We start from the raw sequence: 12,090 nt of genomic DNA on the forward strand, positions 1-12,090 counted from the left end.
AATGTTTTAGTGTGTTTCCCCTTGCAGAGGAAAGCAAGGCCAGACCAGATGACGCGATGTGGGATAACCAAATACGGCATTGCAATCGATCCTGGAGATACAGATGATCAAACTTTTTACTATATATGTACATATACATGAACGTAGAATAAACTAAATTAAAAAAAGTATATTTCTACTCATTTAGCATATACAAATTGGGGTATATGAGGTTTTCATCCAGATTGTTACGAATTTTCAGCTCGCTTCTCGAGTCTGTGTGGGAAGTCTAGTATTTTTATACTTTTTTTGTAGTATTTTTGAGATGGATGCTCCGAAAAAAGACTGGAATACAGTGTGACCATCGCGGATGCATCGATAAAATAAAGCAAAGCAACTCTGAAATGATGAAATCAACCCTGCTCATACCCGCTGTTTGTTATCTTTTGGCATCTGCATCCTGCATCTGCCGCAATTTCATAATTGCAACTGCCCTGCTCATTTAATACGCATTCAGATGTCTTGGGTACATCTGTGGTGTATGGTCGCCCTTCTGCCTGCCAGTGTCTTAGCCCAGACAACCCCTAAGGACGAGCACTTCCATGAGGAGCTCGTTGTGCGTCCCTTATCCGGCGATCATGTAAACACGTACTTCCAGTTTACCACACGCTGGCACTACGGCCAGAAGGAGAACCGTGAGTAGCATAGTCACCGAATGCCCTGTATCCTATCCCTATAATCGTGACTCTTTCAGTCTACCACACGCAGCTGACGCCCCGCGTCATTGCCGAGCTGCTGCAGCAGTTCGATGTAAAGGAGCTGCACATCGGCCTCACGCAGGGCCTGTGGCGCTACGAGACTTGGGGCTATCCCATCGTTGAGGCAACCAGTGGGGCCGAGATGTGGGCTTGGTTCAAGGGACCCAATCTCACCGACCAGGCGGTGGACAAGCAGTGGGCCCAGCTTGCGAACGTCTTCTCCGGCGTCCTGTGTGCCTCGCTCAACTTTGTGGACAACACCAACAGCATATCGCCCAGGTATCTGCTGCGGCCACAGTTCATGCCCGCGAATCGGGAGAAGTTTGTGCGCTACGCCTCGTTGCCGCGGGAGATTGTCTGCACGGAGAATCTGACGCCCTGGAAGAAGCTTCTGCCCTGCGGTAGTGCCTCGGGATTCGCCTCGCTGCTCAACTCCGGCTATGTGCACAACACCAAGTACCATTCGCTGGGCCTGAAGGTGCGCACCCTGTGCCAGGACTACGACGAGGACAACTGCATCCTGGAGCTGACGCAGACGGCGAATCTCGTCTACGATCTCCGCCTGCTCGAGCAGAGCGGCAACGATTTCTCGCTGCGCCGCCTCTTCGGCATGGGCCTCAACGGCTACTGCGAGCTGGCGACCACCAGCAAGATCTATGTGCAGCGCAACGAGCTGGGCGCCCGCTACCAGCTGGTGCCGCTCCCGCCCGCGGAGGTGAAGACGACGAGGGGCGGGTATACAGTGCTCTATGGGGTGTACGACATGCAGGAGCAGTTCCAGGACCAGGGCGAGCGGCTGTTCAATATCGCCTGGCTGGCGCCCAAGGGCGAGGTGCGACGCAACCGTCTGAAGCCCGCCCCGCCGCCCATCTACGTGCATCGCTATCTCCTGGGCCAGGGCCAGGAGCGGGGACGCATCGTCACGGAGGTGACCAATTCGCATTACGCACCGCTGCCAATCGTGGTGCAGGAGCTCATACCGTGGTATGTGCATGCCTATCTGCATACCCTCAATATCCGTCGTCGGTCCATGGGCCGACACGAATACGGGCGCGAGATGCTGCCTTTCAAGCTGCTCCATTACGCTCCCGGTAAGCAGCGGGAGCTGCCCACCCACCTGGAGATTGGGTTCCTGCTGCCCGGCCAGAGCTCGGCGCTGATCACCATCGATGTGGACTACCTGGTGCTCAAGTGGCTCGAGTATCCTCCCGATGCCAATCACGGCCACTACATCAATGCGGCCCTTGTCTCCAGTTCCCTGCCGATGGGCACCAACTACTCGGCCTTGCCCCTGGAGGGCCATCTCTTTGCCCATTCGTTCAACGCTACCCGCCCATCGTATGTGCTGGGCCTGCACACCGAAGCCCTGATCGTTTCGCTGCCCACGCCCGACTTCAGCATGCCCTACAACGTCATCTGTTTGGCCTGCACTGTGGTGGCTCTGGCCTTTGGCCCCATCCACAGTGTGGCCACCAAGGTGATTGTGGTGGTGCGCCCAACATCAGCCGGACCTCGGAACTTCCTCAAGAGGCTCAAGGAAAAGCTGTTTAGTCGGGGGGGTCAGGAGTCGACACCAATGGTGGGGGAAAGGGAAGGGGTCGTTCCCGATGATCCATGCCCCCATGAAAAGGCGGACGATGACCACGAAGAGGAGAAGGAAGGGAAAGAAGAGGCAGCGGAATCGCTGATTGCAAATCCATTTGAATCGCTGTCAAGCGCAGGATGTTCGACTGTCTGGGATCTATGATGGTCAGGAAGTACACCTTAAATGGTTGGCCGCTTCCTTCAAAGTGCTTCACCGTAGGCCGCCGTCAAGCCTCGGAGGCCATCTCGAAGCACCAATCCAAGGCGGTGTCACATCCTCCCGTTGATGCATTCCATTGTCTATTGTCTGGCTGGGATGGGATCCAAGCTGTAACATGGCTTCTTGAAGCTATAACCAAAAAAAAAAATAAATAAAGAGTCGACGTCGGCACTAAAAAGTTTCCTCCAGTGCTGGGTAATGCGCTTCGATGTTCGATAAAAGCTCGACTCCGAATAACGGCATAAAGAGGGTTGTAAACAATGCAACCGGATGCACGTGCAAGCTGCCACGCGATGCAGCATTTTGCAAGCAGCGAATATTCTATGCCAGCAGTGCCGGGGAAAAGCATGCAGTGGGAGCACATCACACCGTCAGAGAAACGATAGATTCACACTCTCTGAAATAATTTTCGGGCTTCATGGAGCAGTGTTGGTTAGCGCATGCTTTGTAGTCGGCATGCTCTTTGCCTGGCCGGTGGCTTGCAATACCTTAATATCCCATGGTGGCCAACAGAAGTTGCATCACGTACGGCTCTTCCGCCTAGGTGGCGACGACCACCAAATCCAGTATCTGTATCTGGTCGTGGCCCAGGCTGTAGTGGCCGGACTCCATCACAAGCTTTTCGAATCCCAAACCATGTGCGACAGTAATAGAAGGAAATGATGATTTTCCACCAATTTTCCACCATTTGCGCAGGAAAAGAGTGTGGGCTTACTTGCTCAAGAAATGCATTTTCTTCTCCAGAATATATTCTTATACATCCCCACTCTCAATTTCTTAATCCTCAAACAATCATTGAAAATAAATCTAAAATTCAATTTCTTTTCTAGAAATATACAAAAATAAATTAAAAAAGATTTTCGAAAAATGATATCTTTTTTTTCTAGTACCTCCTCTCCTTAAAGCCCAATCCTCAAGGAATCCTTTAGAAAAATTAAATTTGTTTTCCAGAAAATCTTAAAAATAAATTAAAAATTTTTTGTCGAATTTATTGTATTCTCTTTTTTTGTTTTGTTTTTATTTTTTTATATTTCTTATTTTGCATTTTGAAAATAGAAATTTCTAAATGCTATTTGATATACTCGTATCTCTATATATTTTCTCGATGTCTGTGGGGGGAGGGTTGGGGATAATTTAATTCGAGATTTCCGAGCAAAGAGCAGAGCAGCAATAGTCGGGGGGCGGGGGGTAATGGGGCTTTAGACCTGCTTTAGAGCGAGATGGCGCATGAAACGAGTGAGCGGGACAGAATCTCGTAGGGGATTACAAGATCAGTACAAGAATTCTATATGGAATTTTTTCGTTTTTGGGGGGATTGTACATCATTCAAGGGGTCACGTGAGGGGAAAGGGACGACTACTACAGTGGACACTTGATTTGAGTGGAACACATTCTTATAGCCTGCAATCGAAATCTCTTTAAATCATTAATTTTTCTCTCCTTTGAGTAACAGTACAACGTTTGTCGTTTGCGTTTGTGTTTTTGTTGGTTTCCCTTTCGTTAGCTAAATAAATATTTATTTTAATCCTAAATGCTAGATAGATTTATTTTGGAACTCGTTTGTGTTTTTTTTTAGGCAGTAAAATGCAATAATAATAATAATTATTTTAATAGAATCCCATCGATTCCAGGCGATCCCGCGTATCGTATTAATTATTATCAAACTTTACAGAGTCTTATGGAGTGTCCACTGTATTCCACTATATTCATTAACTATACAAAAACAAAAAATAAATAAAAAAAAAACTTTAAAGACCAAAAATATAAAAAAGGAATTTATATTTCTAGAGTTCCAATTTGTTGTAGTTTTCCTTTTCCTTTTCGTTTGCTGAATGTTTTGCTTTTTTTTGTTTGTTTTTTCGTAGTATAATCCTTCGCACAGTCCCTGCCATTAGTGTAGGCATCAATGTAATAGTATTGTATTAGTTATAATTTTCTCATTTAAATATTTAAACTAGTTTACGGGGCTGGGAGCTGCTTATTCTAAAGTACGCGAAAAGAACAAATAAACTAAGGGGAAAAGGGTGGAAACGGGGGAGGGGCATGCTCGTTGAAATAAAAACAATAATCAAATTAATGTGAATATAAATGGATGGATAGAGCCCGTAGATCTATCTATCGTTTCTCTCTACGACACGACAAAAAAATTAGTTTAAATAGCTAATTCTTATGGTTAAGAAACACACATCTACTACTATATATAGAGGGGGGAGGGGGGTTGCTTAAAACTAAAAGACCGAAGCGCAAGACTCTTGCGTACTCTCTCGCTCGCTCGCTCTCTCTATATCTCTCTCTCACTCACTCTCCAGGAAGTTTCCATTTCCAGTTCTTGTGAAGCAAGGGACAGGAGGAGGAGGTTCCTTAAAAGTGTATTATATATCGTATCGTATATATATATATATATATCGTATCGTATATATATATATCGTATCGTATATATATATATCGTATCGTATATATATATATCTGTATATATATCTATTTAGATAACTGTCTCCCGATCTGCCGCTTAAACTCTAAAATTGTATGCAAAAAGAATCGTCTTCATTTCGGGTGTGGGAGCTCTCCTTCCTTGTATCCTTCATGAATCCCATTTCATCATGAGCATTTTTTCGAGTGGATGGACATGGACTCCTCCTCCTCATCCTTCTGCTGTTGCCCCCACCACGGTCACCGCCACAGCGACTGCCACCGCTCAGCCTCATTGCGGCGGCTGATTGCTGTAGTAACCGTAGGCCCCCGTCGGTGGCGGTCCCTGGGGTGCTCCCGGCGGCGGCATTTGTGCGCCCGCCGGCCTGTAGCTCTGATAGCCCTGCGTGGGCGGATACTGGGCATAACCACCCGCCTGCGGTGGCTGATGGTACGCATGGCCGGGATAGGCACTGCCCGGCGGAGGTGGTCCGTACGCCTGCGGCGGCGGCCCCCCATACGGCTGCGGGGCGCCAGGAGCAGGCTGATATTGATTGGGCGGCATATTAGGCGTGGCACCATTGGGCGGCGGTTGTTGCTGCTGCTGTTGTTGTTGTTGTTGCTGCTGCTGGGCACTAGACTGGGGATTGGGGGGTCCACCGGTCGGTGGGGGCTGCTGCTGGGAGGTAGGAGGTCCTCCCGGAACTTGCTGCTGCTGTTGTTGCTGCTGCGGTTGCGGCGGCCCATAGCCAGTCACGCCGCCGGGCGTCGAGTAGGTGGGCTGGACCTGGGTGGGCAGCGGTGCCACCCCTGAGACGACCACTCCACCGGGTCCTCCCTGCTGCGGTTGCTGTTGGGGCGGCGGCGGCGCGTACTGCTGCTGCTGTTGCTGCTGAGAGCCTGCCCCTCCTGCCCCACCTTGCGGCACTTGCTGCTGCTGCTGTGGATTTCCTCCCACTCCTCCCGATGGCGGCGGCGTCGACTGTTGTTGGGCATTGGGCCCGTTCGGATTGGAGCCCGCTCCACCGCCACCCGGCTGCTGTTGCTGGGGTCCCTGCGGCGGCGGCGTCTGGCTGGGCGCCGTTGTCTGGCTATAGCCACCGGGTGGCGGCGGCGGACCCCCGGACACCACACTCGTCGGCGGCCCGCCCGGATAGCTACTGCCCGGCGGTGCGCCTCCGGCACCGACCGCCTGCTGCTGCTGCTGGTAGGCCTGGTACGGCGACTGTCCGCTGCTGTTGGGCGGAGGGGGTGGCCCATAGCCTCCACCCGGTGGCGCTCCTCCAGCCCCCGCCTGGCCGTACTGATTGGGATTTGGGGGGTACCCGGCATAGCTCATGGGTGGCGGCCCACCCGTCGAGTTCTGCGGCGGCGGCGGACCATACTGATTCACGCTCTGCGGCGGACCAGGCGGCCCACCGGGCGCTCCCACCTGCTGGCCACCTGCCGTCCCCGGCGGCGGTCCGTACATCTGTCCCGGCGGCGGTGGGGGTTGCTGACCCGGCGGCACGCCCTGCTGGCTTCCCGGCGGCGGTGCATAAACGCCCGGTGGCGGAGCCTGCTGCCCGGGTCCACCAGTGTTCGGCTGATAGCCGCCATGTCCCCCGGCCCCTGCTCCGGCTCCACCATGATGGTAGCCGGCCTGCGCTGCATTCGGGGGCCCCGGAGGCGGTGGCCCATAGCCCTGCGTCGGCGGTCCGTACGGATAGGCGCCCTGGGGCTGGTACTGGGGCTGCGTTTGCGGCGGATAACCGGGATAGTGGCCGTGCTGTTGCTGCTGCTGCTGGTAGCTCACGCGGTACGGGGTCTGGGGCGGCGGCACTCCGCCCGGTCCGCCCTGCTGCGGTCCCTGCTGTTGTTGGGGCTGTTGCTGCTGCTGCTGCTGCTGGTTGGGGGGTTGCTGGGAGCCCTGCTGTGGCTGCTGTTGCTGCTGCTGCTGCGGCGGCTGCTGGTTCTGGCCGGGTCCTGCGAGGGGGCCATTGTTGGGCCGCTGCTGCTGCTGCTGATCTGTAAGAATATGAGGGAAGACATGAGGATCATCATCGGCCAAAGCTGGAGGCGCATCTCCCCTGGACGGCGAATACTTTACACTTACTGGGTAGAATCGATTGCTGTGCAGGGCCCTGTCCCGGCTGGCCCCCGCCCTGGGCATTGCGGTAGATCGCCGAGGGATGCTGCTGCTGCTGGACCTGTGGCCCGGCCTGACTCACTTGCGTCACCTGCTGCTGGCCAGCGGCTGCCGCTGCTGCTGCTGCTGCCGCCGCAGCTGCGGCCGCTGCCTGCTGTTGTTGTTGTTGTTGCTGCTGCTGCTGAGATTGCTGCTGAGGATTGGGTGGCATGCCGGGATGTGGCGGCTGCTGTTGCTGCTGCTGCTGGCCGCCATAGGGTGTCATTTGGACGCCGGGCTCGCTGCCATGCTGCTGCATGCCACCCATTTGCGGTGGTCCACCCGCCTGCTGGGGCTGGCCCTGGCCTGGGCCGCCCTGCTGCTGTGGCTGTTGTTGTTGTTGTTGGGGCGGCGGTAGGCCGCCCAGCATACCGTGCGGACCGGTGGGACCACCCGGCGTCTGCTGGTTGCCCTGCTGCATCGCCTGTGTCTGCAGGATGTGCGGCGGCTGTGTGTGTGTGGCAGAGAGCATTAAAAGATTGCCCCAGGCTCAGGCTCAGGCCGAGGCCGAGGCCTCTCGTCTCCAGCACTCACCGGCAATATCTGGGAGATATTCATTGCAGGATCCGCCAGCTGGGCCAGATATACCAGATTCCTGTGCAGGGCCACATGGTAGGACATGCACTCCTGCGCCTTGCCCATGCTCTGGAAGTCCTGAATCGTCTGGATCAGGCCGCAGTTCTCGTCGAGCATCTTCTGGATCTGCGCAGAGTTGACCTGCGGCGGTCCACCGCCGACGCCGCCAAGGCCTCCGCCACCACCACCGCCGCCGCCGCCGCGTGGAGTCGATGGCGGAGTGACACCCATCATGTTGCCGCATCCACCGACACCGACGCCACCGCCGCCGCCACCCACACCGGTGATGATGCTACCGGGGGAGCCGGGCACTCCCATTGGCGGCACGCCGGTGATACGCTGCTGCTGCTGCATCCCCATGGGCAGCAGCCCGCCCTGGGAGCCGAGGACGCTGCCACCGCCGCCGCCGACGCCGGGTGGCTGCTGTTGTTGTTGCTGCTGTTGCTGCTGCTGCTGCTGCAGGGACATGGCATTGGGGGGCGGTTGCTGCTGCTGCTGCTGCTGTGGTGGGGGAGGCGGTTGCTGCTGCTGCTGCGGCGGCTGCGGCGAGTAAACTGCAGACATTTTACTGGCTGCAGTCTTCTTCTTCCGCTTGGGAGTTTTCTCCTGTTTTTCCACAATTTTAGCGGTTATTCTAAACCGGTTGGGGGAAAAAAATATAAAAAACCGATTCGTCGGTTCGCCACGGGTGTTGGGGGGCGCCCCTTTGTACGGTTTTTGATTGCCAAATGCGAGAAAAAGGGCAAAAAGGAAATTTTTTACTGTTTTTTTTGCAGTGTGCGGCTTTTTTTACACACACACACGCAGGCACGTTCGCACACACTCACCCACGCGCCGCAACACACATTAACAGACACACCACACACACGCAGGAGACACGGAAAATAATTTGTTCAAATCCTCGAGCACTTTGCACCTGTCCCTTGGCTTTTGGATTTCGTCTGAATATTGGACGTCAGCACAATTGGCATTCAAATGGTTTTGCGCAAAGTCTGCATATTTTTCTCTTTTTCTGGCACTTTTTGCAAATTGCAAAGAACGACGCTTAAAACGATTACACCAGGCGGCTGCTCGAAGCGATTAATCGGTTGGCTGTCATTCATACACGTACAGACGGCGCTTGGTGTCGTGCTCCGCATCGTTGCATGACGGATATAATGGATATAATGTGGTCGAAACAAAAATCGGTTAATTATTGAAAATTTACAACTTTTGGCTACTGTAAATTCCAATATTAATGGCTAAATATGTTGGCAGACATTTCAACAGATGGGCGGTTTGGAAAATCGCATTTACTTGTTTGCGCTTGCATGACGGCCGCATCTGTTCGTGGTTGGCCGCCATCAATATGGCGCTCCCGTACGCATGTGCTGCCAACGATGCACAAATCATTTTGCAGGCCTTCGCTCAGGGCCACACTATAAATAAATAACCATAATGCTAGTATTGTAGTTTTTAATTGCGGATATTCGTAAATTGTAGCAACTTTATGTGATAATTATATCAAAAACGCTAAACAACGATAACAAATATTTTGCAGCCGGCAATCACACAAACGGGGCCTATCGATAGCATAGTACTCTCTGCCACGGACGGTCCTCATACACTATTTTTTCACAATTATATTTTGTTGGCTGGCTTTTGGCCAAACTCTGTGTGTGTGCGCGCGTCTGTATGGATGTGTGTATACGTGTGACAGTTTATTAAACAAAAACGCTGAAAAAAATAAATAAAAAACTACGGACAAATTATATTTATATAATTTAAAGAGCAGCGCAACCCAAAACAGTTATGAGAAAACCTCGGCCGGGAGATTATCCAACCAAAAAGCACACACATCAAATCAAAGTGCAATAAATATGTGCAGATAATCAATCCTCCAAAATTGTTGCTCAATAGCAACTCTTAAGATATTTTTTTGATCTCCATTCCCGATTTCTGTACACTGCTGTGCTGTGCTGTGCTGTGCCGTGTGTTGGAAGTGCCAGGAAGTAGACACCACTCCAATCCAATCCAGAAGATATGCTAGTTCAGCGCTAGTGGAGTCAGGCAGAATGCATACATAGAAGTCTCGCACATATAGAGGCGGAAAAAGCGCGCTAAAATAAAAGAAGAAACTCTGTTTCTGCAGCCTTGCCCACCAAGGGGAAGAGAACGAGAGGGGAACGACACTAGGCGGCAGTCTTGTTATCGATTTTCACGCGGGTGTTCGTGTGTGGCGGGTGTGCGTGCTTGTGTGTGTGTGTGTTCAGCATAACAACAAAAATCAAAAGCGGCGTGTTATCACAAAAAAACTAAAAGCTAAAGAAACGCGAAATCATTAGCCGGCGAAGAAGAAGAAGGCCAGAAGTGAAAGAGAGCAGCAGCACATAACGTAAACCGAAAAAACGAACGGAACACCGAACCGCAAACTGATCCCTCGTCCCCTCTCTCTCCGTGCTCTCGCTCTCACGGCAAATGCAGAAGACCGAAGCGTAACCCCATCCCATCGGTCATCGGTCATCGGCGGTCGGTCGATCGCAGTGTGTTTCCCATTCATTCAAAATTCTATTCAGAAAAATTGGTAGACATAGAAATTTGGTAAGAAGACGCTACCGGACGGAACCTTCTTACCAAATGATTTCCCTTCTGCAAATGAAATTCCATGCACTTTTGTTGCTGCTATCAAAAGTCTGGACATGCATTTGTTTCATGTTCAATCGCCAAGTGCGAGCTGTAAGTATTAAGTATTATACCCCACCGAAAAAGCCTATAGATCAAAGCCCCCCCATTCCCACTAACCTAACCCCTTGGCGATCCCCCACCCCCCAATCCACACCCCCCAATCGACACACACTGACGAAATAAGTACAATAAATGCCACTGGAAATTGATAAGACGAGCTGGCTCTGCCCGTGCTGGCCCGTGCACAGTGAAGGATCGCTAAGGTTTACCGCACATGCCGCCCAACTATTTGTCACTGCAGTCGGTCGCCTTATCAGTCGAAACGTTTCATCATGACGCTGCAAGAAGACCAGACCTGACCTTCGAGCATGCGCTCACGCTCACGCTAACGCTCACCCTTGCCCTCCCACTCCCACTCCCACAACCACTACCATTCCTATCTCTCCACTCTTAGTATTGGATTTATCGAACTCTAAAATAACCGATGTCGAGTCAGAGTTGATTGTGATTAACTTTCTTAGTTTATCCAGTATCAACCGGTTAAATATGAATTGTTCCCGCTGTCTCCGGTATCGCGGCATCGGCTCAGTCTGGTGCAGCGAAAAACCCTGGTCCTGGATCTGGACGAAACCCTGATACACTCACATCACAATGCGATGCCCAGGAATACAGTGAAGCCGGGTACACCGCACGACTTCACCGTCAAGGTGACCATCGATCGGAATCCAGTGCGCTTCTTTGTGCACAAGCGGCCGCATGTGGACTACTTTCTGGATGTAGTAAGTAGTAGTAATCCTGATAACTGGCAATCGAAGCCCATTTACCATCTATCGTCTACCTCTTTACAGGTCTCACAATGGTATGATCTGGTGGTATTCACCGCCAGCATGGAGATCTATGGAGCTGCTGTGGCGGATAAGCTGGACAATGGTCGGAACATATTGAGGAGGCGCTACTACAGACAACACTGTACGCCCGACTATGGATCGTATACCAAAGACTTGTCTGCCATATGCAGTGATTTGAATAGGGTAGGCAAACCGGATTACAGATTACGGATCTAGAGATTTGACATATATCTTACATACATTTATTTGCAGATATTTATAATTGACAATTCCCCGGGGGCATATCGCTGCTTCCCCAACAATGCCATACCCATCAAGAGTTGGTTCTCGGATCCCATGGACACGGCACTGCTGTCGCTGCTGCCCATGCTGGACGCTTTGCGCTTCACCAACGATGTGCGGTCGGTGCTGTCGCGTAATCTGCATCTGCATCGCCTCTGGTAGCAGGTGGGATCTAGCCTAGCAGCCCTAGACCTAGCCCTAGACCTAGCCCTAGTGTGTAGTGGTCTATGAGGATCAGAGAAAGCGCGAGAACGTAAGAGAGAAAATCTACACAAGAGAAATTGACAACAACAAAAACAACAACAACAAATGGAGGTGCTGTGACACATTAACGAATTTTTTCATTATTAAAAATTGTGTTTTTGTTTTGTATATCCTTGAAGCGATAGCAAAATATTAAGGAGATCGATTCGATCCAAAATTATGATTTCTGTATGGTTATACTATATACATTTTTTTTCTTGTATTATTAAGATGCATATATATATATATTTCTAATTGTTTCTACTTAATATTAAATTGATTTTTATTGATTTTGTACATTTTTGTGTTAGTTTTGTTCGTGCGTGTATTTTCCTGTACAATATTTCATAAGCTAAAACT

At 51.2% G+C, this 12,090-nt stretch overlaps 3 protein-coding genes across 4 annotated transcripts; 2 read left to right on the forward strand and 1 right to left on the reverse strand.

Moving 5' to 3' along the window:
• Positions 1–392: 392 nt before the first annotated feature.
• Positions 393–2,724, forward strand: LOC108153714 (GPI transamidase component PIG-T). Its single transcript, XM_017283845.2, has 2 exons — positions 393–674; positions 734–2,724. Exons 1-2 carry the CDS (start codon positions 497–499, stop codon positions 2,482–2,484), a joined length of 1,929 nt encoding a protein of 642 aa, XP_017139334.1. The 5' UTR covers positions 393–496; the 3' UTR covers positions 2,485–2,724.
• Positions 2,725–4,303: 1,579 nt separating this feature from the next.
• Positions 4,304–8,958, reverse strand: LOC108153704 (trithorax group protein osa). The gene is made up of 3 exons (XM_017283834.2): positions 7,652–8,958; positions 7,046–7,565; positions 4,304–6,957 (listed from the first exon to the last, which is right to left on the reverse strand). The coding sequence occupies exons 1-3, from the start codon at positions 8,255–8,257 to the stop codon at positions 5,243–5,245; spliced, it is 2,841 nt and encodes a 946-aa protein (XP_017139323.1). The 5' UTR covers positions 8,258–8,958; the 3' UTR covers positions 4,304–5,242.
• Positions 8,959–9,087: 129 nt separating this feature from the next.
• Positions 9,088–12,027, forward strand: LOC108153725 (CTD nuclear envelope phosphatase 1 homolog). Of its 2 annotated transcripts, none has more exons than XM_017283864.2 (4): positions 9,088–10,408; positions 10,888–11,136; positions 11,206–11,388; positions 11,458–12,027. In XM_017283864.2, exons 1-4 carry the CDS (start codon positions 10,310–10,312, stop codon positions 11,647–11,649), a joined length of 723 nt encoding a protein of 240 aa, XP_017139353.1. In that variant the 5' UTR covers positions 9,088–10,309; the 3' UTR covers positions 11,650–12,027. The 2 variants fall into 2 exon arrangements, with proteins under 2 accessions (XP_017139353.1, XP_017139346.1); XM_017283857.2 differs by having other exon boundaries at positions 9,089–10,408; positions 10,879–11,136.
• Positions 12,028–12,090: the final 63 nt, after the last annotated feature.

This window comes from Drosophila miranda, chromosome XL (assembly GCF_003369915.1).
Source record: "Drosophila miranda strain MSH22 chromosome XL, D.miranda_PacBio2.1, whole genome shotgun sequence".
Taxonomy (NCBI): Eukaryota; Metazoa; Arthropoda; class Insecta; order Diptera; family Drosophilidae; genus Drosophila; species Drosophila miranda.

Coding starts and splice junctions, on each gene's coding strand:
- LOC108153714 (XM_017283845.2), top strand. CDS start 497: ATGTCTTGGGTACATCTGTGGTGTATGGTCGCCCTTCTGCCTGCCAGT. Junction 675..733: donor CTACGGCCAGAAGGAGAACC/GTGAGTAGCATA, acceptor TGACTCTTTCAG/TCTACCACACGCAGCTGACG.
- LOC108153704 (XM_017283834.2), bottom strand. CDS start 8,257: ATGTCTGCAGTTTACTCGCCGCAGCCGCCGCAGCAGCAGCAGCAACCG. Junction 7,566..7,651: donor ATATCTCCCAGATATTGCCG/GTGAGTGCTGGA, acceptor ACACACACACAG/CCGCCGCACATCCTGCAGAC. Junction 6,958..7,045: donor ACAGCAATCGATTCTACCCA/GTAAGTGTAAAG, acceptor ATATTCTTACAG/ATCAGCAGCAGCAGCAGCGG.
- LOC108153725 (XM_017283857.2), top strand. CDS start 10,310: ATGATTTCCCTTCTGCAAATGAAATTCCATGCACTTTTGTTGCTGCTA. Junction 11,137..11,205: donor TGGACTACTTTCTGGATGTA/GTAAGTAGTAGT, acceptor ACCTCTTTACAG/GTCTCACAATGGTATGATCT. Junction 11,389..11,457: donor TATGCAGTGATTTGAATAGG/GTAGGCAAACCG, acceptor ATTTATTTGCAG/ATATTTATAATTGACAATTC.